Source organism: Crotalus tigris, unplaced genomic scaffold (genome assembly GCF_016545835.1).
Source record: "Crotalus tigris isolate CLP2741 ecotype Arizona unplaced genomic scaffold, ASM1654583v1 scf7180000017550.10884619, whole genome shotgun sequence".
NCBI lineage: Eukaryota > Metazoa > Chordata > Lepidosauria > Squamata > Viperidae > Crotalus > Crotalus tigris.
This window is the reverse complement of record NW_024096468.1, coordinates 1,302,749-1,330,349: the sequence shown is the minus strand read 5'-3', so window position 1 is coordinate 1,330,349 and position 27,601 is coordinate 1,302,749. Positions and strand designations below refer to the sequence as shown.

The 27,601-nt window shown below is 36.9% G+C and overlaps 2 protein-coding genes across 20 annotated transcripts in view; one reads left to right on the top strand and one right to left on the bottom strand.

Annotated features, from left to right (window-relative positions):
* ANKS1A (ankyrin repeat and sterile alpha motif domain containing 1A) overlaps positions 1-17,526 on the bottom strand; it is a 119,410-nt gene extending 101,884 nt beyond the window's left edge. For 9 of the 19 annotated variants that reach the window (XM_039339165.1, XM_039339189.1, XM_039339223.1 and 6 more), the window contains exons 1-2: positions 16,795-17,526; positions 5,462-5,527 (exon numbers count right to left, since the gene is read on the bottom strand). In XM_039339165.1, the coding sequence (XP_039195099.1) occupies positions 5,462-5,527; positions 16,795-16,964 (236 nt within the window). In that variant the 5' untranslated portion in view covers positions 16,965-17,526. Of the gene's footprint in view, positions 1-4,933; positions 5,256-5,461; positions 5,528-7,071; positions 7,847-14,914; positions 16,568-16,794 lie in introns of those variants that run through there. The other 10 variants (XM_039339217.1, XM_039339305.1, XM_039339324.1 and 7 more) reach the window with 5 other exon arrangements.
* A 2,014-nt stretch (positions 17,527-19,540) lies between these two features.
* On the top strand, positions 19,541-26,542 carry TAF11 (TATA-box binding protein associated factor 11). The gene is made up of 6 exons (XM_039339373.1): positions 19,541-19,593; positions 21,146-21,299; positions 22,746-22,879; positions 24,174-24,261; positions 24,953-25,049; positions 26,117-26,542. The coding sequence occupies exons 2-6, from the start codon at positions 21,147-21,149 to the stop codon at positions 26,245-26,247; spliced, it is 603 nt and encodes a 200-aa protein (XP_039195307.1). The 5' UTR covers positions 19,541-19,593; position 21,146; the 3' UTR covers positions 26,248-26,542.
* The last annotated feature ends 1,059 nt before the right edge of the window (positions 26,543-27,601 follow it).

The window sequence follows — 27,601 nt, the reverse complement described above, 5'->3', positions numbered from 1 at the left end:
TACTGTGCTCATTCCTGGATTGGAAAACCCTCCTTGTAGTCAGTCATATGCTGGTCATCTCTCAGTTGTAATGAGCTCCACATTGAGCTCCATATCCTTGAAGAGCATTAAGATGCTACAGCTGTTCCAGAATGTAGTAGTATAGATGGTTTGGGACATTCCACAGTATGCCCACCTAACATCTCTGCTCTGCAAGCCGAACTGGCTCCCAATTCAGTTTTTGGTGCAATTAAGGTGTTGATTGTCATATCTTAGACCCTGCATGGCATAGGGCTGCGTTTTTTTGAAGTTTCTTTCTGATCATTTCTGCTCATCCTCCCAGAACCAACAAGGCTGGGCATGCTTTGGATCCCTTTCTTGAACCAATGTCATCTAGTGCAGAGGTCCCCAATCTTTTGAGCACCAGGGACCAGTTCCATGGAGAGAGATTTTTCTGCGGACCGGAGGGGGTATGGTTTCATGTACTGCCTGCATCCCGTAGATGGGGCTTTGCTTGTTTGAGCAAACCGGGTTTTGGCAAGTTGTGGACTGGTGCCGATCCACGAACCGGGGGGTTGGGGACCCCTTATCTAGTGGAACCAAAAGAGGTGTCTTTACTGCCACAGTGCCTGTCCTATGGAACATCATTCTCCCGAAGATTCAGAGGCTTTGGAAACTTGGCTATTCCCTCAAGCATTAGGTTGGGATTCTAGTTGAGTCCAATGGCCTGGTTGTATAGTTGTTGAAGTAAAGTCTTTTTTAGGAATTTGACTGCTTTGTATTAATGTTATCATGCTATTTTTTAAAAAATGTTACATTTCATTGCTATGCTTTTAATTTACTATTAAATGCCCAAAGTCATGGAGCAAGATGGATGATCATACAATTATTTAAATAAATGAACAACCCATATTTTATCAGAAGCTCAAAGCAATTTATTTAACTGCACAGAAAACACTGCAGGGAGGTAGCAGCACAGGTATAGATAAAAAGTATTATTTATCTCCAGTTTAAAGAACTGTAGTTCTGTGCTTGAATGTAATACTGTAGTAATTCTAATATTTATTAGAATTATACACATCTCAGGAATTACTTTATATCTTAAAGAAATACAGCACCTCTGTGCATCTAAGCACCCAATTTTTTAGGCTTCTACCCAAGCCTGATAAAAATTGTGACTCTTTTAAGAATCATATTAATTTTAATAAAGAAGCTATTTTTTCATATTCAAGTGGAAGCCTTAATAAAATAGGGCAACTTTAGAAAATAACTAGGTGCTGCTTGGTCAAGTATATCTTCCTAACCATTTTCAAAGCTTGCATAGCCCTAATATTAAATTATTTTTCATAAAATCTACTGGAAAAATAACAGAACAGTAATCCAACACTTAAGCAAAATACATTGTTTATATAGTAAGTAACTCACTATTTTCATGGAACATATTTAATCTAATCAACTACTACCTAATCATAGCAATTCACTCTGAGATCTGAAAAGCCATAATCATGCTTAATTGTCTAAGATTTGCCATTCTGGGGAACACCTCTATCTTACCTGTGTCCTCTGAACAATTCTGCTAAGAAAGTATTGGTAAGGCTTATAATAATAGTATGACATAAATGGTCTTTCCGTTGTAGCCAAGCAGGCAGCAAGGGGGATAACTTGGATGTTATAGCTAATTAGGACTTGAATATTGTTTTGTGCTGCCCAAGTGTTTGCAGCAGGTTTTTTTTAATGGAACATTTTCTACAATCATCTACTAGTCATTTCTTATTTCTTTGGAGACAGGATTCTTTTTTTCTGAGTAGAGATTATTTTGAGCAACGTTCATTCCTCCTAGATATGAACCATTCCCTCATGCCAACATTTTGCATATCTTAACATTTCTCCCTGAACTTTCAAGTATTTAGTACATATTATTGAAAGTTATAAACCTCAATCTCTTGTTGTAATGTTTTGACCTTTATGTGTACTGTACAAGTAATGTACTCCTTTTTCTCTGTCAAATATGGTTATCTTTGGCCCGATATTATGCATACTTAAACCCAACTATATATTGCAATGACGACAACAAAAAATACCACTTCAAACAGAAGTATGAGTCAATATTCTTTTTTTGAGTAGAGATTATTTTGAGCAACGTTCATTCCTCCTAGATATGAACCATTCCCTCACGCCAAAATTTTGTATATCTTAACATTTCTTCCTGAACTTTCAAATATTTAGTACATATTATTGAAAGTTATAAAACCTCAATCACTTGTTATAATGTTTTGACCTTTACGTGTATTATACAAGAAATGTACTCCTTTTTCTCTTTCAAATATGATTATCTTTAGCCTTGATACATTGATTTTCAAATCCATATTGTTTGTTGAATCATGCAATTTAACATTCATTGGAAATTGTTTGGTTCTTAGGCACATCATCTGTAAATAAAGGTGCATACAGATAGTCCTTGACTTACTAGCAAAATTCAGACTGGAACGTCTGTCACCAAGCGGTACAGGTAGTTCTCGAGTTATGAACTTCCAACTTCTCGCGAAAAATCTCGTGAAAAGTCTGATGGAACTTTTTTTGTTTTAATCCCACAGACCTTTGTTTCCCTGTACTTGGTAGCAGAGAAATGTGACGGGATGCTGCAACTGTCATAAATACATGCTAATTGCCAAGCACCTGAATTTTGATTATGTGATTTCAGGGGCACGGTGAGGGTCGTAAGTATAAAAACCAATTGTAAGTCTTTTTTTTCCTAGCAATGTTTTCATTTTGAACAATAAACAAATGGTCATAAATTGAGGATTACTTATATTCCCAACCAATACATCTCTAATATGACCACAGGCATTCCCCATAGTTTTATACATAACTACATTAAACATCCAAAAGAATTACACATTCTTGTTTTACTCTGTGCTTAATGTTGAGACATTTGCTAAACATTCTGTTCCTACATATGCTTTATTAATATTATACACAACACTTATGTAATTCATCAACCAATCTTCAACTCCATATACATTCAAAACCTACCATAATTCTAATCTCTTCACTTTCTAATGCATTTTATCTCAACCAGAAAATATGTAATAAACCTTCTCACATTTATACACTCATCACAGCCTCTGCCCAGCATAAAGCTAAAATGCACTCCCCATTTTACTAATAAACCCTTCTTACATGATTTCCACTACAATTCTGTCAAATGCTTTCCCAGGCAAACTTAATAAACAAATTCCCTTAATAGATGTTAACCTACTTCATTATCTTTCTCTTTATAGAAGGGAACAATAACATCACTCTTATAATCATCAGAGGCAGATAAAATCTTCACAAACATTAAACAAGAGGCACAGTCATTCCATAAGCAAGCTACATACACAATTTAGTATTTCTGCAGTTACATCATCTACACCTTGTAGTCTTGCCAATTTTCCACATTCTCACCACAGGTGTGACTTCCTTTTCATCACTGATAGCATTTCTTTCAATTCCATTGCTGGGCATACCTTCATCATTCCCATACATATTTCTAAAATACTCTTTGCATCATTCCTCCGCTTCAGTTTTATATCAAATTATTTCAACACTTTCTTGTTTAATTACATCTGTTCTGATAAAAGCTCAAAAGCCCAAATTAATCATGCTTTTAGATTCATTTCTTTGCTTGGTGTATATATGAATGAAGATTTGTCAGACCCACTGTGTTTCCCCAAAAATAAGACCCAACCGGAAAATAAGCCCTAGCATGATTTTTTCAGGACGCTCGTAATATAAGTCCCACTCCAAAAATAAGCCCCAGTTAAGATCGTCAGCCAGATGGACCCATTTAGTACGTATTTCCCCGAAAATAAGATCTAACTGGAAAATAAGCCTTTTTGGACTTTTGGAGCAAAACTTAATATAAGATCCAGTCTTATTTTCAAGGAAACACAGTATATTTTTCTACACAGATTAGATAAATTAATTGATTGATTAGGTGCAATCAAATCTGTCTTTGCAACTACAAAGGCAGATCTCCAAACTGGCCTATAAGTTTTCCAATTGTGCTACCATTGCCTCTGTAATCAAATCTACCATCCTTGCTGCTGGGTATTCTCTTTTTTTTCTCTTTCTTCCATTCTTACCAGATACTCATTTTTTAAAAAAATGCTATTCTTATTTATTTTGGGTCTATCACTTTTGCTCTATCCTCATGTCATATTTGCATCTATTCAATCATTTCGCTTAATGGAAAGCATTAATGGAAATATTGCAATTTTTCCCCAGAGCTCATATGTAATTCTTTCATTATCAGTCATCATTCCCACGCAATTATCACCAAGCTATGAAATACACCTTTCATATGTACCCATTACCATCTAAGCCAATTCATATATTTAGCTCTCATTCATACAGGCATACCTTGTTTCTTGGCAGTTTGCTTTATTGATGTAGATACTGCATTTTTTAAAAAGACCCTCCACCAGAAAAAAGATAACTCGCTGAAGATTCAAATTAGCATTTGTAGCAATATTTTTAATTAAGGTATGTACATTATTTTACTTAGACATAAAGCTATTAGACATTTAATAGACTATGGTGTTCTGTAAGCGTAATTTTTATATATGCTGGGAAAATTTAAAAAAATGCGTACCTTGCTTTACTGCAATATTTGCTTTATTGTGGAAGCCTGAATCAAGCCTACAATATCTCCTAGATATGCCTGTAATTAAAACTACAGCTTTGCTTCCATTCATTAATTCTATTATACAACCTCAGAGCATCGCTATTCAGATCCGTATCTTTCGTATTTGCTTTACTTTCAATAAACACTATGTCTATTTTTCCTAGTTTCATTTCTTTCATAAATCATGTTGTTTATCATTCTTATATATCTCTTACATTCTAAGCTAAAATCTTCCATATGCAATTATCGTCAACAGATAGTCTCAAGAATATTAACTTCTATTACCTATCATGACTTTGCATATTTGCTTTGTTCTTTAAAAATAAAAATGTCAGTTTCATCAAAGCTGTGACCTCTGAAGAGAGAAAAATGGGAAGAAAATATGGTTCTATAGCTGTAAAAAAAAAAGTTGCTTGACCATTTATTTTCCAAATAGCTTGGGGATCCCATTAGGAGCCTGCAAGATGATTGGATTGTATCTAATTGGTGGTTATTCTCCCACAATCTTGCTTTTTATTTAAAATTATTTTCCTCATGGTCATGATATTGTTTAATCGTTGCTGGTTGTTGTTCATAGGCACACTGAATGGAGATGGTTAGCCATACATATCTGCTGAATAAATAAACAGTGATGTTTCTTAATATTGCACAGTTCAAACACAGCAAAACATAAACAAAATACCATTAAAGACTCATCAATAAAACAAACAATATACAATTAAATCTAACTAGGTAACAAACCTCTTTACTCCAGAAAGTATTAACTAAATAAACATATTGCACACTATCAGAAGAATAAAAGATAAAACTTGCCTGGACTCACTTATCAGGAAGTTATAAACCTTAAGAATGGCAACTGAAAATCCCACTTTCATATTTCTGTAAAATATAAAAAATGTATTTTTGATTTGGCAACCCAAACAAAAGAACCTTAGAATTTCAAGCACAGGAAAAATTACAAGAGAGGATATGATCCTCACACTAAGTCCCATAAGCTTACAAGTTATAGTCAAGTAATGGAACTGTTTAATAGATCAGTTACTCGATCCCAATGCCCAGCTCCAATTAATTATCCAGAGCTGTTGTAGTTTCTGAACATTTCTGAAAAACAGAACACAGAAATCCCAAATGGGCTGTAATAAAGACATATATGAATATGGACAGCTCTCAGAATGCCTTTGGCGTTCTAGCTTTAATTGTGCATGTACACACCCAGTCAAAACCTGAGGATCCATAGATTTCAATACCAATCTATGACAGAGGCAAACAACTTTTTCAAGCAATAAGTACCACTACGCAATTTGGCATGATGTTTCAAGTATGAAATAAATAGCTTTAGAACGCAGGAAATCTCATATGAAAACAGAGATTTTACAAGATTGGGCTCCTTAAGTCTTACCCCATTATCATTTTTTATATCATCATCATCTAAGAGCGCCATGTTCAGTTGGGAATGTGCCAAAAAAGCAAAAATGAATTTTCAAACGGAGTATAACTCCATCCAAAATAAGTTAAAGTTGAACTGCCTATCAAATGACCACTTAGAGGTTTCAATAGTTAAATCTCATCCAGTCTACTACATCCAATATCAATTTATAGGAAACAGCTATTTTAAATATTTTATCATAAATTTCACTTAAATTCAATGTCTGAAATACTGGCTCAATGAAATGCTCCCTCCCAGATGGCTCATGTATTATTTAGCCAAATGGCTGCAGTTAATTGACAATCAAAGTTGTCAATTATATTAGACATATTCAGTAGAAACTGTTCCATATCAATAATTTTAATAATTCCTGCCGTCAACAATTTTAATCATATTGAATTTCCTGTTGCTTATCATAAACTATAGTGAACAAACTAGATGCAAGCAAAATCACAGCGATGAAGATCTTCCTCTTATTATATGGTCACAGTTAAAATGTGTTAGTCAAATCATTATGTTGTCAACAACATCACTACACAGGTTTCATACCCCCTCCTCTTCCTTTACTTAGCAACACATTTCAAATCATAGTTTGGAGGCAGTTTATATAGTTAGTGATAATTACTGTCCTCCCAAATGTCACAGCAAGCTAATGTTTTGAATAAATCAATGAAGAAGAAAAAAAGAATATGTGCTTGATTGAAAGGTAGTTGCAGAAAAGATGAAGAATATATTCATGATACCAAACCCTACCTATGTCAAGTTAATAATTATAGATATTCTGATGAATATGTAATTTGTACACCTGGCACTGAGATTGAAAGACTATCCAAATTATTCTAGATTTCTGACATCAAAAACAGTTTGGCAAGCTATCGGCTTCCTCCACTCAAAGTTAGAATTAAGAATTATTAGTTAATAAAAATAGAATGTTTCTCATTTCAGAATTAAAAATTCAAATTATGAATATTAATTTTCTAAAAAATGTATTACTGACCTATTACAAGTTACAAATGGAAGTCTGTTGTTTATGTCATAAAGTTCTTACATTTTTTCATAAACTTGCAGTCACTGTTTGGAGCCTGCAAATATAGAAACCTTAACATGGTAAAGAATAATGTAAACACAAATGAGGTGCAAATAAATCAGTGCACAATCAACACTTACGACATTTCTCACAGTTGAGAGAGGCCTGCCCTACTTAACAGTTGTTTGCTATACAGGGTGTGGAATATCAGACAAGCCAACTGAGTGAGAAGTCATAATTAATTGCAATATTACCAAGCACAGATTAAAAAATAAAGCAGCATTGTTATTATAAACCTTACAACTGGAATCTTCAAAACCTTGTTTTAATGTTGATCTTCATTTATGTAGTTTTTCCTCCCCAAAAGTTGTAAAAATTCATATAGCGTTTGAGAATGTTCAATATTTTGCAGCACTGTTTTCCCTCCTCCAGTTTTTATGTCCATATCTTTTGAACGTCTGTAAAACCTAATGGTACATGTCTTATATAAGTAGATAGATACTCTCATATACAGATATTCTAATAATGCATAAAAAAGCAGGAACAGACAAGGTAATTATCTCCATTAGATAGTACTGGTAACAATTCCATGCACTCTGAATGTTTGCAAAAGTTTGCAACTTGAAGGTCTTTCTGCACTTGCAGCTCCTGTTAGAACAGCAGGTGAAGGTCAGATCCAAGGATGTCTTTGCTTTATCCAGTTTCAGCTGAAATACCAACTGCAGCCCTCCTTGGGATAGGACAGGGGTAGGCAACCTTGGCTCTTTTATGACTCGTGGACTTCAACTCCCAGAATTCCTGAGCCAGCCATGCTGAGAGGAAAGGGAGAGGTTTCCAAGCTGAGCCATGCTGGCTCAGGAATTCTGGGAGTTGAAGTCCAAGAATCATAAAAGAGCCAAGGTTGCCTACCCCTAGGATAGGAGAATCTATGCCCTTATCACTACCTGTTGAGACTGCTATAAAATATTGTACATAGTGCACTTTTAAAGATTGCTCAAAGGATGCAGTTGGTTTAACTATAGTAGTTCATTTGTTACCAAGCATTAATTGATAGCAGTACATTACACCAATGCCACAGGTGCTACACCAATTACCAATCTACTTCCAGGTGTAATTTAAAGTCCTGGTGCTAACTTATAAAACCCTACATGGCATGGCACCAAGTTACGTACAGGATTACATCCTCCAACTGGACTTAACTCTGGCCAGTTTGACCCACTTGGGAGAAGCTGCCAGTAGTTCCCCACTCTAGGAAAGAGGGGATGCAACTCACCCACCTTGCTTTTTGGTGTTGCCAATCATTCAGAAGGGCCTCCTAGTGGAGACCTCTGATTGGCTCCCACCTTGACTGCATTCCAGAAGCAGTTCAACATGATGGGCTCCTCTGATGGGCTTTTCGGCTGTGATACTATCTTGGTGGGATTATAGATGGGCGCTACTTTATTTGGATTCTGTATTAAATATTTATTAATATTTTGGCTGTATACTTTTATTGTATATTTTACCTTGTGAACCTTTGATTGACCTGGTGTTTTTTTCCCCCTTCTCTATAAACTGGGTTTTTCCCTCCCCCCCTTCCTGGGCCATCAATTCCAAGTGCCCCATGTGGAAGATTAGCAAAATCCTTTGCTCAGAATGGCAGTGGCATTGTTTTAGCACTCGCCTTAACTGTAATGGAGGGAATAACCAAGAAACCAGCAGTTTCTGATTTGGGTCTAGAAGGCTAACCACCAATCTAGGATTATACTCGTTCCTAATACGTGCTCCTCTTACAAGTTTTGTTTTTAAAAGGAAAAGTAGCTTGCTTCTTTTGTTGGCTTATATGGAAAGGAACAAGATAATTTTTTTATTTAAAGAACATATTGCACAAAAAATATGTCCACGGTTTATCAGTGATGCTTACTTGTGGGAGGAACCAGCAAACCTCAGAATTGTATGATCAGTCTGTATGGTGGTTTGTTGGTAAGCCTTGTACAAACTGGCCTTATAGAATCTACACAGCTTCCAGATTATGTCATGTTCACTCTCAGGAAGGTCCCTTCTCAGGTTCTCCTTCTTCCCCCTCCTTCCCCTTTTTCTGTGCTATCTTGTGTCACTGTAGGTTATAAGGACACTAGCAAAGTTTAATGGTTCCGTTGCTCTTAAATGGAAATAAAGTGAAAGCAATCATTAAACACTCACCAATCAAGAAAAACATTATTAAAAGGAAGGCCATTTAGAGTCTTATTGAATTGAATTTATATTCTCAAGAGAGGGAAGGAAATCAAGTCCGATGCCTTAAAAGCTTGCCTAAGCCAAAATCCCATTTTTTTTGTTATATTTTCAGATAATCTTCCAGCTACATTAACTCTCAAAGAAGTATCTTATTGAAATCATACCTCTAGAGAAGACACAGATATATTGCCATGATGGACTGAAGACAGATGGGCTTAAAAGTAGAAGTCTTTTCCCTATACAGTATTTCTCTCAGGGCCCCATCCTATTTTTAAAAATAATGGAGGACATCAAAGAGCTTTTATTTGTATGGGTTTTATCATTATTTACTATATTTTAAAATTAAAACTGAGGCTGTTGTAGCCGCTACTCTCATGATCATTTAATGGGATTTTAATACTATGTTATTTTTCAACATAGCCTGGCAAATAATTTGGATTTTGTGGACTTCTCAGAGGGTCTGGGAGGGGAGGGACTAGGGAGGGAGGGTCTTGATGATTCTATTTAAAAAGAAATAATCAACTGAAATAGTTGTATTTCAGATGGGAATTATTCATATCCTTCAATTTGTGACTGTCATTCAATATACTCAGAAAGTCTAAGAAGTGGAATACATTACATTCCTCAAAACAATCTTCACTGAGCTAGATGTTCTCCAAATGTCAAGGGCTGAAAATTGCTGAGCTGAAGACCATAAATTTGGACAGAATCCAAGACAGGAAGTCTGCTTTAAAGTGATGCCATTGAAAACAGCATCCCTGTGGTGTACACTCCAATCTTCAAGTATAACATTTAAAACAGCTTATCATGTGGTTGTCTGCTATCACATCAGTCTCTATGCCCCAATTCTTTGTTCTAAGAATCTGTACACTGTGCTATCTATTTTATTACGATCATCAATAGGTGCACAGAGAACTCATCAAACAGATGCCATGTTTCAGTTTATTGGATTAGTTCTTGCTAAAGGTAGATATGTTCCAGTTCTAAAGTTCTGCTCAAGGACATTACTTTCACTTTTTAAACTTATTCTTTCCCCCCTTTAAACCATTTATGCTTCCTGGTTCTCTGGTTCCTGTAGAACTCATTATCTTCACTCACAACTATTTATCCAAATATTCTAATCCAGTGGGACTGTTTTAAAATCTACTATTGTCTTTGAACTTACTGTAAGATTGTAAGTTGGAATGACAAAACTGACCTAACATATACTGTGGGGGGGGGTCCATCTCATTGCCATCTTGGGGATTCAACTGTTCTCCATACAGAGAATATGACCTGTACATTGGAGTCTTCTGTGTGCTACAATGTTATGTAATTTGCAGGAAAAATTCTTTTGGAGGACTTCTCGTTAGTAACATGGTCAAAATAGCAAATCGTTAGGATACAGTGAAGGCATCTTTGCTGAAAGACATTAAGTCTCTTGTTAATACTCGCTGATGCCTTCCAGATCCCTCTGGCATAAATAGAGGCAAGCAAACAGAATTTAAGTTTTAGTGATATTACAACAAGGATCAGATTTTATTCATCCTCTAGAAAACGTCTGTTGCTTTTCCAATGCGCCCCTTGATGTCCATCTCTGCATCTCCATTTCGGGCAATTACTCTGTCTAGGTAAACCTTTCTATTTCCTCAAGTTGTTGTGATCGGAGAGTGATTCCTCATATCTATGCAGTGGATCTCACATGCATGATCTTCGATTTTTCAGCACTTATCCTGAAGCCAATTTTGATTGCTTCTTCATCTAAGACAGTTGTCTCATCTTCCTCAAGTAATGAAGATATCTTAACATAGCCGAGGACACTAATTTGGAAAAGGTCGCTCTAAGTCATATATCCTTTTCTTTAACAACAAGAAGTTAATAATTTGTTTATGAGTGTCAATGTAGAACATTCACACAACACTGCAGACTTTGGGGGATACAGTCATGTTTCTTAATTGTTTTAAAAAGAGTTTAGTAAATATTAAAATGAACGTGTTAGATTTATGCATAATACTATATTTGAATAATGGGTACCAAATATGTTATTCAGAGGGAAAAAGAGGGGAAAAGAGTTCCTTTTACATCCTTCATCTCTGATTAACTGTTGGCCAGTGGGAGACTGTAACATCTCTCCACCCTACAGATGCTGATTTTATTTGGGCACTCTTGGTACCTGACTCAGGCAATTAGCAGAGTAACATTAGAAGAAGAAGAAACAGAAGAACTGCTCTTATGCTAATACTGAGCCAAGCATTCAAAAGGGATGCTTCCTGAGATGTGCTCAACACTAGTAAAACATCTCTCTTCAAAGCTCTAAAACAACTACATCTTTGGAAAGCCCACAAGACTACTTTAAGGATTTACATATGTTGATCTGCACATGAGCGTGCATGTACAATTCAGAATTACATTTACTTATGCTAACATACTTCCTGAAACACATCTTTTAAACACTGATCAGAGCCCTGCTATATATTACTTTCTTCAAAAGTTCTGAATTCACTAGATCAGCCACTATTTTGCTTTTATTATGAAAACATGTTAATCTATATAATTTATCATTGGATCCTTAAAATCTGAGATGCAGAAAAATCACTCAACCAATCTTTTAATGATGAATCACACTTCTACAAGTAATAGGCCAAGCACAATAATTTTATGAACAAGTGAAGCTATACATAATTCATGTAGCTAAAATAGCAACGTGACTGAAGATTGACAAAATGTCTTTCAATTTTTTCACAGCTTCCTTCTTCTGGAAAAGAATGAGGAAAATATTTTTCCTGGCTTTAATTATGTTAGAAATTTAAATTTTGTAGATCAGTCAGATCTTTTTAAAAATGTATTGGATTAAAAAGCAGTGTTTTCATTTACATTCTGTTGTTCTACTTCAAAATGTACCAAAACATTTCAGGTACCTAGCATAAAGAAGGCTCTAGTTTAGCTCAATCGGTTCACTGCTTCCCACCATTTGGGAAAGTATTGTGAAAAAATGTAATCCTTAACAGAAAATTCCAAATAATAAAATGATATGAATTTATTAAATACGTAAGTCAATCTGAAGGTATTCTTGAAAATAATTGTTGGTCAGCATGGTACTATTTTGCTGAATTCAACTAAAGATATTTTAAGAGAATGCAAGATCATTTCCCTACTTACAGCTTTGCAGTTTTGCAACTAAATGTACACGCTTTTGAGAAAGCAGAAGTGATATGCTTTTCCAGTCTGATACACAGGCATAATTTGGGCAGGAAAACATGTATACAATGCCTGTTTCAAATTCTTATTTAAAAATAATACCCCCAACCCCAAAATAAGTTTCTTAATGTTGTTTCTGCTTGAAGTAACATGAATAAAATCAAGAATATGAGCATTTGAAGTAAAAGATTAGAATGTTGTTCAAAAGATGCATAGGGAGTGTGCAAGAGCGCCAGCTAAGAGTTTGCAATTCTGCAAGTTCCCCTATTTTTATTTAATCCAGAGCATACTTTTAGTTATGTTGCAATGAAAGACAGATTGCCTGGTACAAAAAAAAAAAAAAAAAATCAACGTACGTACTAGGTGAGCCTCCCAAAGAAAACGTTCCATATTTGAATGTTGCTGAATTGTAACTATGATCATTTGAAAAGCACAATCCCATCCAGAGCAAACTAAACAAAATATGTGAATGAACAACTACAAACCCATGGACTAGAAATGAGTTGCCGGCTTTTGGCTTTAGCCAGTTTATGGCTTTTTCCTCATACCAGTTAAATTCTTCCACCACCTAGGAATTTATGATAAGAATGCTAATCTTTTGAATCTCACTTGCATTCTTCAGAGGCAGTTTTTACTGAACATACATTATAGTATGCCAAGTTTCAGTTTAACTAAAAAGAATCCTCTTCATGCTCCTAAATTATGAAACTTTTAGTTCTGAAGTGCACCTTTAAGAAAATCCATAAGAGTGACAGTTATTTCAGGTACCTCTCTATTTTGCAAATTCCAAGTCCTGCATTCTTGACTTATAAGTAACCTAATCTGGTGTAGCCCCTATGATCAAACTCACCTGAAATCTCATATCATTGCAATTCTCTGTTTTCTTTTGTGTTGTTTCAATTGCAAATCGAGTATGATTTATGTAGTAGTAATAATAAAGAAATCGAGTTTGGTATAGTAAGCAAAGGCACCAACTCAGAAATTAGGAGATTGCCAAGTTCTAGACCTGACAAAATAGAAAACCATCTGGGTAACTTTGGACAAGTCACACTCTTTCAACTCTAGGAAGAATAAAATGGCAAACCATTTCTGAAAATTTTGCCAAGGAGACAGCACTCTATCAGGAGTTGCCAGGAGTCAAGATGGACTTGAAGAAACAAATTTGAGTAACAGGAGGAGAGATCCACGAACAGTAAAATATTACATGATTATGTGTCATTGAGTTGTTTATTTATTTATTTAGGACATTTATTTGCCACCCATCTCATATTCAATGACCCTCTGCTTCTAATGACCACAGTTTTTTCCCATAAAAATATTAAACAATGTAACCATTTTAGTAATATACTAATTTAACACAGGTTAATATTACATACAACAGGACAGGTAGTATTTAAGTAAAGATAATCTCAACTCCTGATGACTCCATGGACATGTATATGTTGTATTCTTGACAACAGTGTAGAAGTAGCTTGCCCTTGCTTTCTTTTGGGATGTTTTTTCAAGGTTCCAGTCCAACCTTAGTGTTAGCAAGGAAAAGCCAGTCATACATTCCCATGCAAAGCCTTGGTGTCTGGAATTCTATCTCAACTACAGTAAATGGGTTAAGATTCGGATTTCCTTCTTGGCAATCCTTCTTCTCTTTAGTAATAACAATAGCACTTATATACTGCTTCACAGTGCTTTGCAGTCCTCTCTAAGTCGTTTGCAGAGTCAGCATATTGCCCCCAACAATTTGGGTCCTCATTTTACCAATCTCAGAAGGATGGAAGGCTGAGTCAACCTTGAGCTGGTGAGACTCGAAATGCTGAACTGCTGGCAGTTTGCAGTCAGCAGAATTAACCTGCAATACTGCATTTTAACCACCGTGCCATCACAGCTCAAGTTATTATAAGTACCTACAGAAATCATATAAAATCTGAGAATGATAGCGTCTTTATCATCATAAAGGACACAAAGAACATCCTCAAATTCTTTCAATCTGATTAGCGTTTCTATGATTAAGACATTTAAATATACTGGCCATATTTATAAATTAAAAATCTTTCCACTCCTCTAGCAATAAGTCATATTGAAGAACCAACACACATTCTGGATGCTACTTAATATTTTCCTAAAGCAATATGGCTTTTCTAACAGGTCTACATTTATAATAGCCCCACTGTATATTCTGTATAACAGATAATCCACAGACTCACCAAAGCTTGGTAGGAAATTCAGTAAATTATAATTCACTGCCAAATTTTCAGACATGACAAAAGTTAATTCCTCTAAAGCATACATTCCAGAAACAGTATTCAAACCATGCTTCCAAACAGAATATGCCCACATGCCATATCACAGGCTCTAGCCAATTCCAACAGACATGCATTTAATTTCAAATGCAAAGATATTCTCCTAATGAGTCCAATTGTTTACTCACATTAATTGTTTGTAGGACTGGAACTTTTACCATAGGATGATCGGAAACCTGCTTAAGGGTGATGGGAGCCTAGGAAAGTCATAGGTGGAGAAGCATCTATTAAGACCTTCAGATCACTGTCATTTCAGGAAATAAGATTTAGAAATATTAAAGCACGGAATAATCTGGCACCTATGGGGAAGGTGCATACTGTATAAAGTTCAGGAAAAATGTACAATTAACTGTACTTCAAATGGTATAGGAAGCAGCTTCTCTGTAACTAGAGTTACAATTTGCTACTTTGACTGAATAGTTAAATATTTTTACAGCTCACAGTGACAGAGTTCACGTACTGCACTGAGTTGTGCCTTACATAATAAGCCACAAATTGTTGTCTTTGAATACACTGCTATCAACCATGATTTACAAACCACAATGGCTAGGATCATAAAATATGTTAAAACCAAAAAAAAACCCAAACAAACCTGTATTGTAGTTTAATGCAGTATATGGACCCAAGCAATATTTATAATTCAACCGCCAAGTGTTGCTTTACAATTACAGAAGGCAAAGACAAGTTGCAATATTTTGCATTTAGTCACAAAATTACCAAGTAATATATACCAAGTCTGTATATAACGTGAAGCAAGCAGATGCAGACACAGTTTAGGCAAGTAGCCTAAGCAGATTTCTTTTTGTCTAAAGTTCATTTGGTAAAAGTGATTTTTATTACAGCGAGGCCCCCAAGCCTCCAGATATGTACTTTTGCATTTTTAGCAACTATTCTTAATATTGGAGTTATGCATAAAACACAGAAAAAAGTCAAGAACCATTTTACACATAATAGCTTTAAATAGCCAAAAATTCATTAGACATTAAACTGCATTACTGAAAAGCCTCTGAGCCACTTCAACATATGTACTTCCTCCCTTAAAAGTACACAGAATCTTCAAGAGTCACCTGACAGGTATCAAGAGAAACTTTCCAGCTTTTTGAAACAGGCATAGCAGAAAATTGTTTTGTAAAAGTAAAATGATCCTTTGGGTAAGGAAAACAAAAAAACCCAGAGGAATACTACAAAGATTTGGAAACTTTGGCAGTGGTACACAATTATAGTACAATTTTGTTTCTACTTTTTTGTACCTGTGAACTTCACATTTCCTATGCTTCCTTCTCTTTGCATACATTTCATATCTTCTATTCTTTTTCTCAGACATCTAAAAACAAACTGTCATCCACAAAAAGGAAAACAAACCACCGGAGTGAGTGTTGGAACCTCTCTTAAATCCGGACCTGATCCGCAGCTGTATACCAACAATGTCTATGATATTTAATTAAAAACATACAAAAGAAGGCAGGAGCAGCCTAAGAGGCTTCACTAATTAACAAAAGAACTCCGTTCTTATAACACACAACAGCCTCAGCCTACAAGGTTTTAACACTTTAAACACGCGTCTCCCCAACCAACGTTCACAGAGATACTCCTATAGGCATAGCTCTTGCCCCTCTTAATAGAAAAGCCGACCAAAAGCCCCTTCCTTCCTTCATGGAATCCGGAGACCCGAGAACACCCCTGCTTTCTTCAGAACCTCGAAGGCAGCTTCGATTCGCTTCTCCTCGCTGCGCAGGTCTGAGACCTTTCCTCCCCCAGAAGATCCCAACACAACGCTGCGACTAAACACACGAATGGACCACTAACCAGCGTGACGCCCGTGAGACTTTGGGGGGCGGAGATTCTACCTATGGGTCAATTGCATCGCCGGGCATTCTCAAGTCTCTGGGACACACCCCCAGCTTCCTAAAGGCAAACCAGTTGCCTGACACGGGCTCCCGCAGTCAACCTCGGCAGCGCCACCCCGGCCACTCTCAAGAGCTCCGCAAGCCACACCCCAGGCACCTACCTGAGAAGGCTAGAAAGCGGGTGCCCCCCGCCGCCGCCGCCGCCCCCTGAAGACGCGGAGCCGCCCCCAGAACCGAAGCCCGAGCTAAGCCGCTTGCCCGAAAGCAGTTTCTCCACGGCGGGCAGGTTCCCAGTGCGGGCGGCCTCTAGCAGCTCTTGCTCTTTCCCCATGGCCCGACGCGGGCCGGGAAACCAGCCCCCGATCTTTACTAGTCCTCCTCGGCTACCGCCGCTGCCTCAACCCGGCCGGCGCGTCCTTCCGGGGCGGGGCCAGAAAGGCCACACCTCCTGACTGAGCCTCGACAACCCCGGTCCGGCTAATGAAGCCGAGACAGAAAAGAGCGGTCGGTCGCGCTCTTTGGTGGCTGTCTCTTACGGCGGGTAGTGCTTGCAAAGATGTGGTAAAACACGGTAAAGGGACCGGCTAGCTGTTGCAGTTCCGTACGCATTCGCGACATTTTGGGCACTCTAAGGGGGGAAAAGGATCTGACTCGAATAGGACAGAAGGTCTTTCCCAACAAAAGAACAAAATTCTCAAAGAAAAAAACAACAACTCTTCGTCCTTTAAGAATAAGAAGCTGAGAAATTTCCAGGTGAAGATGTTTATCTGATTACTGTTCTCAAGTAACTTGAGTCCAGCTATGCAAAGTTTGTAGGGAAACGCGCAGCGATACACACGCTAGATATTTCGCTGAGAACAACCGAGCAGCAGTTTTCGACTTTGCTCACCAAGGTCAGGTAAGTCACAGAACATTTATCAACATATTTTTAGTGTAGTAAACAAAGGCTCATGCCCACTGAGTCCCATTTAGAAGTTAGAGCATTTAATGTAATCTGTGCCAGAAGTTACTATAGTCCAGATCGCTTCAGCTATTTTCAAGCTCATTTCTTTGAAACCTATATTTTTCTTCTCCAATTTCTACCAATAGTTCGTTGTATGGAACGAAAACAAATTGACCAAATGAACTTCAAGCTCATGAATGTAACCAGCAAATCTGTGAGATGAAAAAAAGGGGTGTAAAAATTGGAAAATCAATTGGATGGAGTGAAAGGCGGAACAGACTGTCAGAATGCTCACTTAACATTAATAGTCCAAAAATGTCATTTGTTACTGAAAGATCAATATTTAAAAGCCAATCCTTTCAATACTGATTAGGACAAATTTGGGGGGTTGAAATTGGCCTTGAAGATACTGTACTAAAAGTGCTTTAGTCACAAATGGATGGAAGGAAAAAGGAGGTAGATCTGTTGAAAACTTATTCCTACCCAGCTATTTTTATCAGAGATTTGCCATGTATGCAAGATATGCTAAACCCACCTAGTCACATTCAGTACAGTTAGTTAAAGGTTCAGAGTTTTATGTGAATGCAGAATATTGGGTTAATTTAATTCAGATTAATTTGGGATACTACAACAAACTGACATATGCATTGGGAAGTGGGGACCCAGTAAATTATTTACTATGCTTGCATGTCATCAATACTTACCGGTAGTAAAAAAAAAAATCATCAAACTGATTGCATGCAAAACAATTTTTGCCTGGGCTTAAGTTGCTTTCCAACTGCTGTTATTCAAAATGCACATTTTAAATTCACTTCCATTGCAAATAGGCTTTAAAAGAAGCATAGCTGAACTGAGAAAACTATTTTAAACATAATTGCAACTTGGGAGAAATTTGTTACTGCATTTCAGACAATTAGCTCTCACCTCTGCAACATCTCTCTCAAAAAGACCAACATCAAAAATATCTAATCATATTCATGTCCTTAATACCAAAACAAGCCATTACTGCATAATGTGGTGGATTGATTCACATAACAAGTTAAGACATAATGGTTTTAGCACAGCAGCTTTACAATGCTTTCCTCCCATTTCAGAATGTGGGACTGAATGTGCCCTTAATGCATGCCTAAGACAGAACCATGTGCTACTGCTGTCTAGACAGCTCCATCAGTCAATATTACAAAAGCAAAGACTTGTGGTTTTCCCCATCTGAAATTAGAGTCATGTCCAAAGTCCCCAACCACAGGAAAAAATGTATTGATGCAGTGCATTCTGGGCATTCTGCCAATAAATTTTTAAAGTTTTCACCACAGGGTTATCAATTTTATGAATTTAATATGCTTGTCACAGTGAAAAATAACTGAAGTATGTATTAACTGAAGTATGTATTAACTTTATGAAAAGTTTTCATAGATGCTATTTAATACCCAGCCATATTACTGCATTTTGAAATCAGAATCCTAATCTGCATGAATTTGGAAAATTTCTAGATAGCACCATTTATTTTTTTAGAATCATTTACTTACTAGGAGATAAATATATTTTCCTTAATAGTGAAATATAGATACAAAGTTACAGTGCAGGATAGCTCTCTTCCCAAAGATCAACATTGTAATATCTAAATCCTGCAAAAGAATAAGACGTAGGTTACACAAACAAGAGGTCTGATCTTCTTGTAGCCACAGCCAAACAACAGTAGTGACACAGTACCTAGCAACCAGACAGGACAGAGTGATTTCACAGTAGACCTGCCAGGTTGAAGCTGAACCCAGCCATATCAACTCAATGTTTCTCCTCCAGGCACTCTTGATTGTCAAGAAAGAAAATGCTGTATTTTCACACTGAAACATGTAAACCTGTGTCAGAAGTAAGTCGTCATCCTGGTTCATCCAAGCCAGGAACAAATAAGCAACATGGCAACTGCTTTGGGAAGAAGGTTACAGTTTATTGAAGAAGCAGAAAGATGGTCCTTGCAAGAAAGAGCAGAGGAGAAGAAAAAGATCTTGAGCAATGGGCTGTAGGTTTTTATACCCCCTCTAGCCTTTTGTTTGGAAGTTTCCTGTTCCTGTGGCATGAACCTTGAGGCTATTTCTGAGTGTTTTTCTAGGCCTTGATATCTGTGGTTGAATCCTATTATCATATCCTGCTTTCCAGGTGATGGGGCTAATGACTCCTGGAGTTTGGGTGGGGCATGCAGATTTTCTCTTTGTCTTCTTGATTGCTCTGGCTTCAACTTTCTGATGGTTTTACATCTGCGCTTGTATGGGGCTAGCTCTTGCTTGGGGCAGAGAGATAGATTTGGGGCCAGGTTTGGTTTTAAAAAATCTCTTTGAGGAAAAATATATTTTTCTGCCCTTTTAATATTTCCTTCTCTGGGCTAACTTCCCACACCTGACTTCAGGCTGTCTCAGCAATGGGTCAGCAGTTAGATGGAGCTGACATTTTGAGGAGATGTCCTCTGTAGTTAGACATTTTTGTGCCAGAACAAGCAGGATGTGTGCATTATCCCAATATGTCATGCTTAATTTTAGTTTAGCGATTGTGGTTTGTCAGAGTTGTGCAGACACAATGGTATGGGTTGATAAGAAAAAAAATATTTTCTCTTCCTAGCAGTAATAAAACTTTAAGCAATCTCTATTTGCATCAATGAATATTATTTTAAAGTTTTATATTTGGAAAGCTTGCGCTGAAAAAAGGGAAGTAATCTAGGATGAGATTAAGGAACCCCTAAGTGATCTATTCCAACATGGACAGATACCTGCTTTAAAGAAGTGCAATTTTTTTCATTTCAAAGTTGGAAATATAGGATTTGTAAAAAAACATTATTGCATGGACTTTCTAAGTTCTAAGAACTTATTTTTAATTTCCTGTGTTTGTTTTGAAGCAGTGACCTGAGTACTAGAACAATTAATGCAGCATTAATATAAGAAGGTTCTTATATTTTTTTAAATTCTTTTTGTGCATAATTTTCTTTATATTTCAATTTACTTTAGAGCCTTTAAAAGCCACATGCTTTAGTTTACCCTTTGTGCATAGATTTTTGAGGAAATAGGAACACGTGGCTTCAGGGGAATGCTTTATTATCCGGGTCCACTCAAAACATTTACCTATTGATTACCATTTTTGTACTGTATAAATCAGCTTTGGTGGGGTTCATATAAACGCTACCTCAAATCCCACGTTACCGCATCGCTGCTTAGTGCGTTGTGTGAATAGAGTACTGCGCATTGCATCGGTCTTTATTCCAATGTACATGCATTGTTTGCATTCGTAATTTTGGAATTTCTTGCCCTAGTTTACCTTTCCTTCTGTTGATATGTTGCTGCTGGATGTCAAAACAAAAGGGGCTCAAGTTTGCATTGTTTTGTCGGTTAGACAGCTACTACGTGGCCTGGGATCTGCAAATTCAATCTCGCCTGCAAGGTTTCATTCTCCAACGGCAGCAAACAAAACTCCGCATTACTAGTTTCGCCTATGGGGGGGGGAGATGCGTTCTCATGGAAACAAGACGTCCAGCGCCGCCCTAATACGTCATCAAGGCGCGACACGCACTATTACTTTCTGTTTAGCATGGCTGAAGCCGTGGAGTCTGGTAAAGAGGATGGTCTTCTGCCCGTTGTCTCGTCCCCCTCTTCCGTTGAGTCTTCTGTCCTTGCTATAGAAGTGACGGAACGCCAGGAGAGAGAACCAGCTGGTATCAAAGAGGAAGTACAACTTGTAGAGGTGAGGAGGGAAAAACCTTGCAACGCAATTTCTTCGCAGAAACGGGGGCTTCGCTTTCCTTGCTGATCCTGTCCTCTTGCTCCACGGTGATTGCTGCCCCGAAGTAACGGGGATTTTCCTCGCCTGCTATTTCCTTGGAATTCCGTATTTAACTAGAACTAGAAATTCGTGATCCCTTTTAGAGGTTTTTCCTTAGCAGATTCCTGGATACCTTCAACAATGACGGAGATTTTAATTTACTGCCTTCATTGGAAAGGCTGGGATGCATTGAAAGATCTATCTTCAAAATAGCCCTTACTGAACTGTACAGCACAGTCAAATATCAGCACAGGAAATTTTATGACATTTTATGTAATAAGCTGTTTGGGATAATTTTTATATCATAAAATATGTTATAAAATTTGCCTGATTTCGGTTCCACCGGAGTTATGGGTCCGAGATTTTGAATGCATTCTCTTAGATCATAGATAGCTTGGTTCAAACATTGTTGTCCTATGATGCTCTATTTCCAGGTTTTGGACACATTCTGTAAGCTAGCCCAAAGCAATTTACTTTGGTTCAAAAATTAATTCAGTTAAACAGGAACTGGAGTTTTAGTTATATATAGATAGAAGGTAACTGCTGTTTTCTGGTGAATTTTATTTATCTTTTAGACTATTGTGTGTATATCTACACAGTCATAGTCATTTAGATCCTGGAAACTCATTTCCCTATTTGGATTCTTGTGGCATACAATGAATACAAAATGTTAAGAGTATTTTTTTTCTCATCTTTATTCTGCATACACAAATATTAAATGTTGCTGGTTGCATTTTGAGTTGTTCATTATTCTTTTGAAGAAAGATTTAACCTATGTTTAACAAGTTATACTTAAAAATGGTAATGCAAAGCATGGCATTGTAAAAGACTGATCAGCTCAAGACTTTTCAGTAACATGTATAGGAAGAGACTAAAACACGAAAAATAATACTGAGTACTCATTTTATTTCTTTAGCCACTGTACTACGCTTACTATGATTCTAGCATAAAATCAAATATTATATCCACCAATTATTTTCATCAGATTTTTCACTTTCCCTCATTTGAATTATAACTGGTAAATATAGTTTACAGAAGGTACACAAATATATAAATTATCAGCATTAAAGAGGATAGGAATAATAGTTAAATATTCAAACCTTGTATTATTAAGTTGCGGACCTTTATGTTATGTATCATGCATGTAGTATGATGGAAAGATTATAAAAACTAGGTGTTCAACAGCTGTACTTTATAAGTACAATTATTGGATGCTTAAAATTAAAAAAGTTTAAAAGCAATCAGGAAGTAGTGTCAAGCCACTTTTGTTTTGCTTCATGAATATCAGTTAACTAGGAGTTGAGCTTGACTCAGAGAAAGCTTGTCTTTCTGTAAACATAATTGAGTTATAATCAATTTTCTGTCTAGATTAAATGCAAAGAATTGATCGCTGGAGAGTTAGAGGACTCTACATCACAATCTATTGCAGCCAAGAAAATAGAGATAAAGGAGAAAAAAGAAAAAAAACATAAAGTTGATGAAGATGAGATTCAAAAAATGCAGTGAGTATTTCTCCATCTACATGCTTTTGTTAATGCTAATTGAGTAGAGAAAAGGTGTATCCTGCTGTTTTGTCTTTAGGAAGGCAAACTATGTTTTTTTTCTGTCAGGGATTTTTAGAAATTAAGACTGTCTACTGAACACTTTATGGAAACTGTTTAGGGCACGGATGTCAAATTCGCGACGTCACATGATGTGTTGTGACATATTGTGACTTTTTTCCCATTGCCGGCAATGGGGTGGGTGCAGTTTTGGCGTGACGCGTCCAGCCCATGGGTCAGCAGTTTGACACCCCTGGTTTAGGGGAGCATTCAATGTGATGTCAGGTATTTTGTCATTTCTTTTTTCTTCTGTTCAATTTTGTGTGATTCTCAGGGATTACTTAGACAAGTATGAGCTGCAGTGTCTAGACAAGTCCCTGCAGTTTTCTTGCAAGGTTTTTCAGAAGTGTTTGCCATCGTCTCTTCTCAGAACTGAGAGAAAGTGACTAGCCCAAAGTCATTCAGCTGGCTTTCTGCCTAAGGTGGGACTAGAATTCATAGTCTCTCATTCCTAGCCTGAAACCCTAACATCAAACCAGCTCTCTCAAAAAAGGCAACTCCCCACATTGGCTGGGAATCAAACACAGGGCTCCCACATGGCAGGCAAGAACTCTACCATTGAACTACCAGTGCAAAGCTTTTTCTTTTTTTTTGTCAATCACTTATAGGTAATTATCAACTGGCATTAAGTTGTACTTTCCTCTTCGGACTGTTTTTATTAACTTGCATATATGCATTTCCCCTTTCCAAAAAGAAAAGATTTTGTAGAGTGAATTGCTTTACAACTTCCTCACTTAGCTAAGAAGCTCCAGTTCCAATTGTGGTCATAATTCAAGGACTATATTATTTGCAATATGTTCCAGTTAATTATTCTATGGATGCATAATTTTTAATATGGTAAAAATACATATACAAAAGGTTCTTTGGGGGTTCTCCATAATTTTTAAAAGTGGGAACCATGTTTAAGAAGCACTGCAATAGGAGATATGTTAGCTTTTTTTTTTTCTATTTTTTCCTGAAACCCAATGGTTTTCTGTGAATTGTGGGAAGTTGTATTGGAAGGCATCTAGGCTAGGAAAAATGGGCAAAGTCACCGTCCTTTAACTAAAACGTTTAGAGCAAAATTCAGGAAATATCACCACTGAAATAAAATGCTAGATTTAACTCAAGTGTTTATCAATGGAATGTTACACAATCTCACTAACTTTCTCACTTTATAATTTTAAATAAGCGCTGTAATTATTGTTTGCCACAGAATCCTGGTTTCTTCTTTTTCTGAAGAACAGCTAAATCGATATGAGATGTATCGACGATCAGCTTTCCCTAAGGCTGCTATTAAACGGGTAAGATTGATTTGTATGTGTTGATTGATTATTTGTTGGTTATTTATAACAACCAAGCTCAAAGAGCACCAAGGACCCGTTATTTATCGAATTTAGAAACCGCCCATCTCCCTCCCAGATTTGTTGATGTGTATTGATTATTATACATGAATAGACTCAGTTTCAGTTTACCATAAAATTCTGCTGCCAATACTGAAGTGGGAAATTCACATGTGTCCCCGGGATTACCTCTGCAGCCTTTCAGCACCTCAACTCTGAGCTGTTGAAAATGGTTGCCTTTTTTTCACTATGGAAAGTGTAATTCTGAATTTTCCTTTTAAAAAGTGGGAACTGGAGATGGTTTCTTCCACTCCTATCCTTAAAGCCTTCAATTTCAATAGTACAGTATTTAGTTCTAGGGGTTTTACTGGCGTTTTAAGGGCTTAAGTAGGAGTGGATTTGCTTTCTAGAGACTTTCTATTCCCATTCTCATTCAAACCTCAGAAAGCATTAAAAAGTCCTTTCCAGTGATTTCACCTTCCATGGGGTTATGCTACCTGTGGTTTCCAGATGATATGGAGAAATGAGTTGCATCCCTGGGAAAGTCGCCCACCTCTGCTCATGCTATTGTTCACAGTAATGTTCAGGATTGGAAGTAAAAGAAGTATCTAAAAAATTGGGTTCTCTGGAATTGCCTCTCCTCCTTTCTCAGCTGATCCAGTCCATTACTGGAACCTCTGTGTCTCAGAACGTTGTTATTGCCATGTCAGGAATTTCTAAAGTCTTCGTTGGAGAAGTAGTTGAAGAGGGTAAGTATAAGAATAATCTAGTTCTTAATTATTTGTAGCTTCCATTAACTGAAGACATGCCTTACTAATTACTGCAATGTTGCTATTCTTTCATATATATATATATATATATATATATATATATATATATATATGTATATGTATATGTATATGTATATGTATATGTATATGTATATATATGTATATGTATGTATATATATATATTATTTAGCTTTTAGTAATCCATCTTTTAAATAGTTGTATGGTAAAAATGTCTTCCGGATGTTGTATTCCAGTTGTGAATTAACTATATTGATGTCAGAAAACCAAAACATCAAGTTTTGCCCATCCCTATTTTGTGTAGTATTTTACTCCTAAATAATATTCTTCTCCCTAGTATGCATATTGCTACTTAACACATAACAGGTCAATATTTTTAAGAGAAACAAGATTGTTAAATCAGCAAACAATAAATATTATCAGCTATATATTTGCTTATTTTTTTAATTGGCAAAGGGGACACTTAAATATAAATGAATAAAATTAGTGTTCAGATATTTTTTCTTATGTAATAGCAGTAATACAATACACATGCAAATGCTTTTACTTATTTTCCCCCCATTGCTTACAAACAGAACACATTTCCCCTACTATTTTACAAAAGTGTATATGTAAATATGGAGTGTGTTCTGCAGCAGAGAAAACTAATGTTAAGTTTTACAGACTTTCTATTAGAGTTTGGGACATAAAGAGGCCAATCTGGTGCAATGTTTTAAAGTGCTTTTGACTAGAAACAGTTCTAATCCTCCCTTAGGTATTAGGTTGACTGAGTGGGTTAGTCACTTTTTCATAGCCCAACCCACTTCCTATGTTGGTTGTTGTGAGGCAAATAGAAGGCAGAAACATTATGTACTGCACTGAACTGCACAAAATAGCAAAGTATAGAAAAAGTAATAATTTTATAGATGGCAGTAACTGTGTTTACTAAAATGCATGTAGAAATATGAAGGATTTTGCTATCACATCTGCACAGCTCTATTCCACTGAATTGACAGCTAGCATAACAGATTTACTTTTGTCTTGCACAGCGTTAGATGTATGTGAAAAGTGGGGAGAATCGCCACCTCTGCAACCCAAGCATATGCGTGAAGCAGTCAGACGACTGAAATCACGAGGACAGATTCCAAATTCAAAATATAAAAAAATTCTCTATCACTGAAGAGGAAGCAGAAAAAGTATCTAAGTGGAATGGAGATGTTTTCACTGAAATGAAAATGACTTCTGAGAGTATTTTCAGATTATTTAACAGTGTCAAGTTCTGCAAAATTAAGATGTTACTTGTGCAATAATTCTGAGTGGGTAATGGTAAGACTACATTGCAGGTATATTGTGCTAAATATAAAAACATTTTCTAAGAAGGCAGAATAAGAAACATTGATGTAACAAGATTACATGAAACTTCTGAAACATGATTTTGAGATTTCTCTTAAAAGGAAATAAAAATTTTTAAAAAATGTTACAGGTTAATGGCTGTTCATTCAGTGACTATTTGAATGTACTACACTGCTGAAAAAATGGACTTACAACCAACATTGCATTTATGACCTTCACAGTGTCCTTATGGTCATGTAATCAAAGTTCGGATGCTTGGGGACTAGCCCACATAACTATCATAGCTTCCCGAGGTCATGTTCTCTGCCTTGTGCAAACAGCCTCCACTTAGCTCTCCCCTCTTGCCTATCTCCTCCCCTCTCTTTCCTTTCGGCTGCCTTAGATACCATGTCCAAGATGAAGAGATCACTATATTCCATTGTCCCCACTCCAAGCTGATCTTTGTCTTCTTTGCTCCCTTCCCCTGGGCTTGCTGGCCCCAAGCCCCACTGCACAGGGGCTGACAGTACTGGGCTCAACTCTGCCCTTTTGGTTACCTTGCACTGCATGGCTAAGATAAAAGATGCTGCTTATTCTGCCACTGCCCCTTGCTGCTGTCCCACCTTCAGTGCTATGGGCTTGAAGCCAGCCATCATCAGCCAGGGGAGGGGAGGGGAAGATGATGGTTAGCAGAGGGTGGTGGAATATAACAGCATCTTTATCTTGACTATGCTCTAGAGAAAGGGAAGAGAATGGCAGATGGGAGGAACAGGACACAGCTTGAGCAGGACAATTGGCTTCTGGCTGAGTGATCCCCTGAAAGTGTCCTTTGACTTGGAAAAATCAAGGAATGGAGCTGGCAGGGATCAAGCTGGGAATGGATTGGATCATTGTGGGAGCTGACAGGAGATGTGATCAGCTTTTGCAACCTTCCCATCTGGCTTCCGACAAGCAAAGTCAATGGAGAAGCTGCAGGAGGTCGTAAGTCATAGTCACATACCTTTGCTTAACAACCGCTGCCAGGACTGCCATCGTTAAGCAGCACCGTCATGTGATGTTTTGCTTAATGACTTCTTTGCTTAGTAAAAGAAATTCCAATCCCAATAAGGGTTGTTACCTGAGGACTATCAGTATTGCAGATACCATTACATCTGTTGACACCTATATCTAGCATAGTAATTATAGTTATTTTTCTTCTTAAT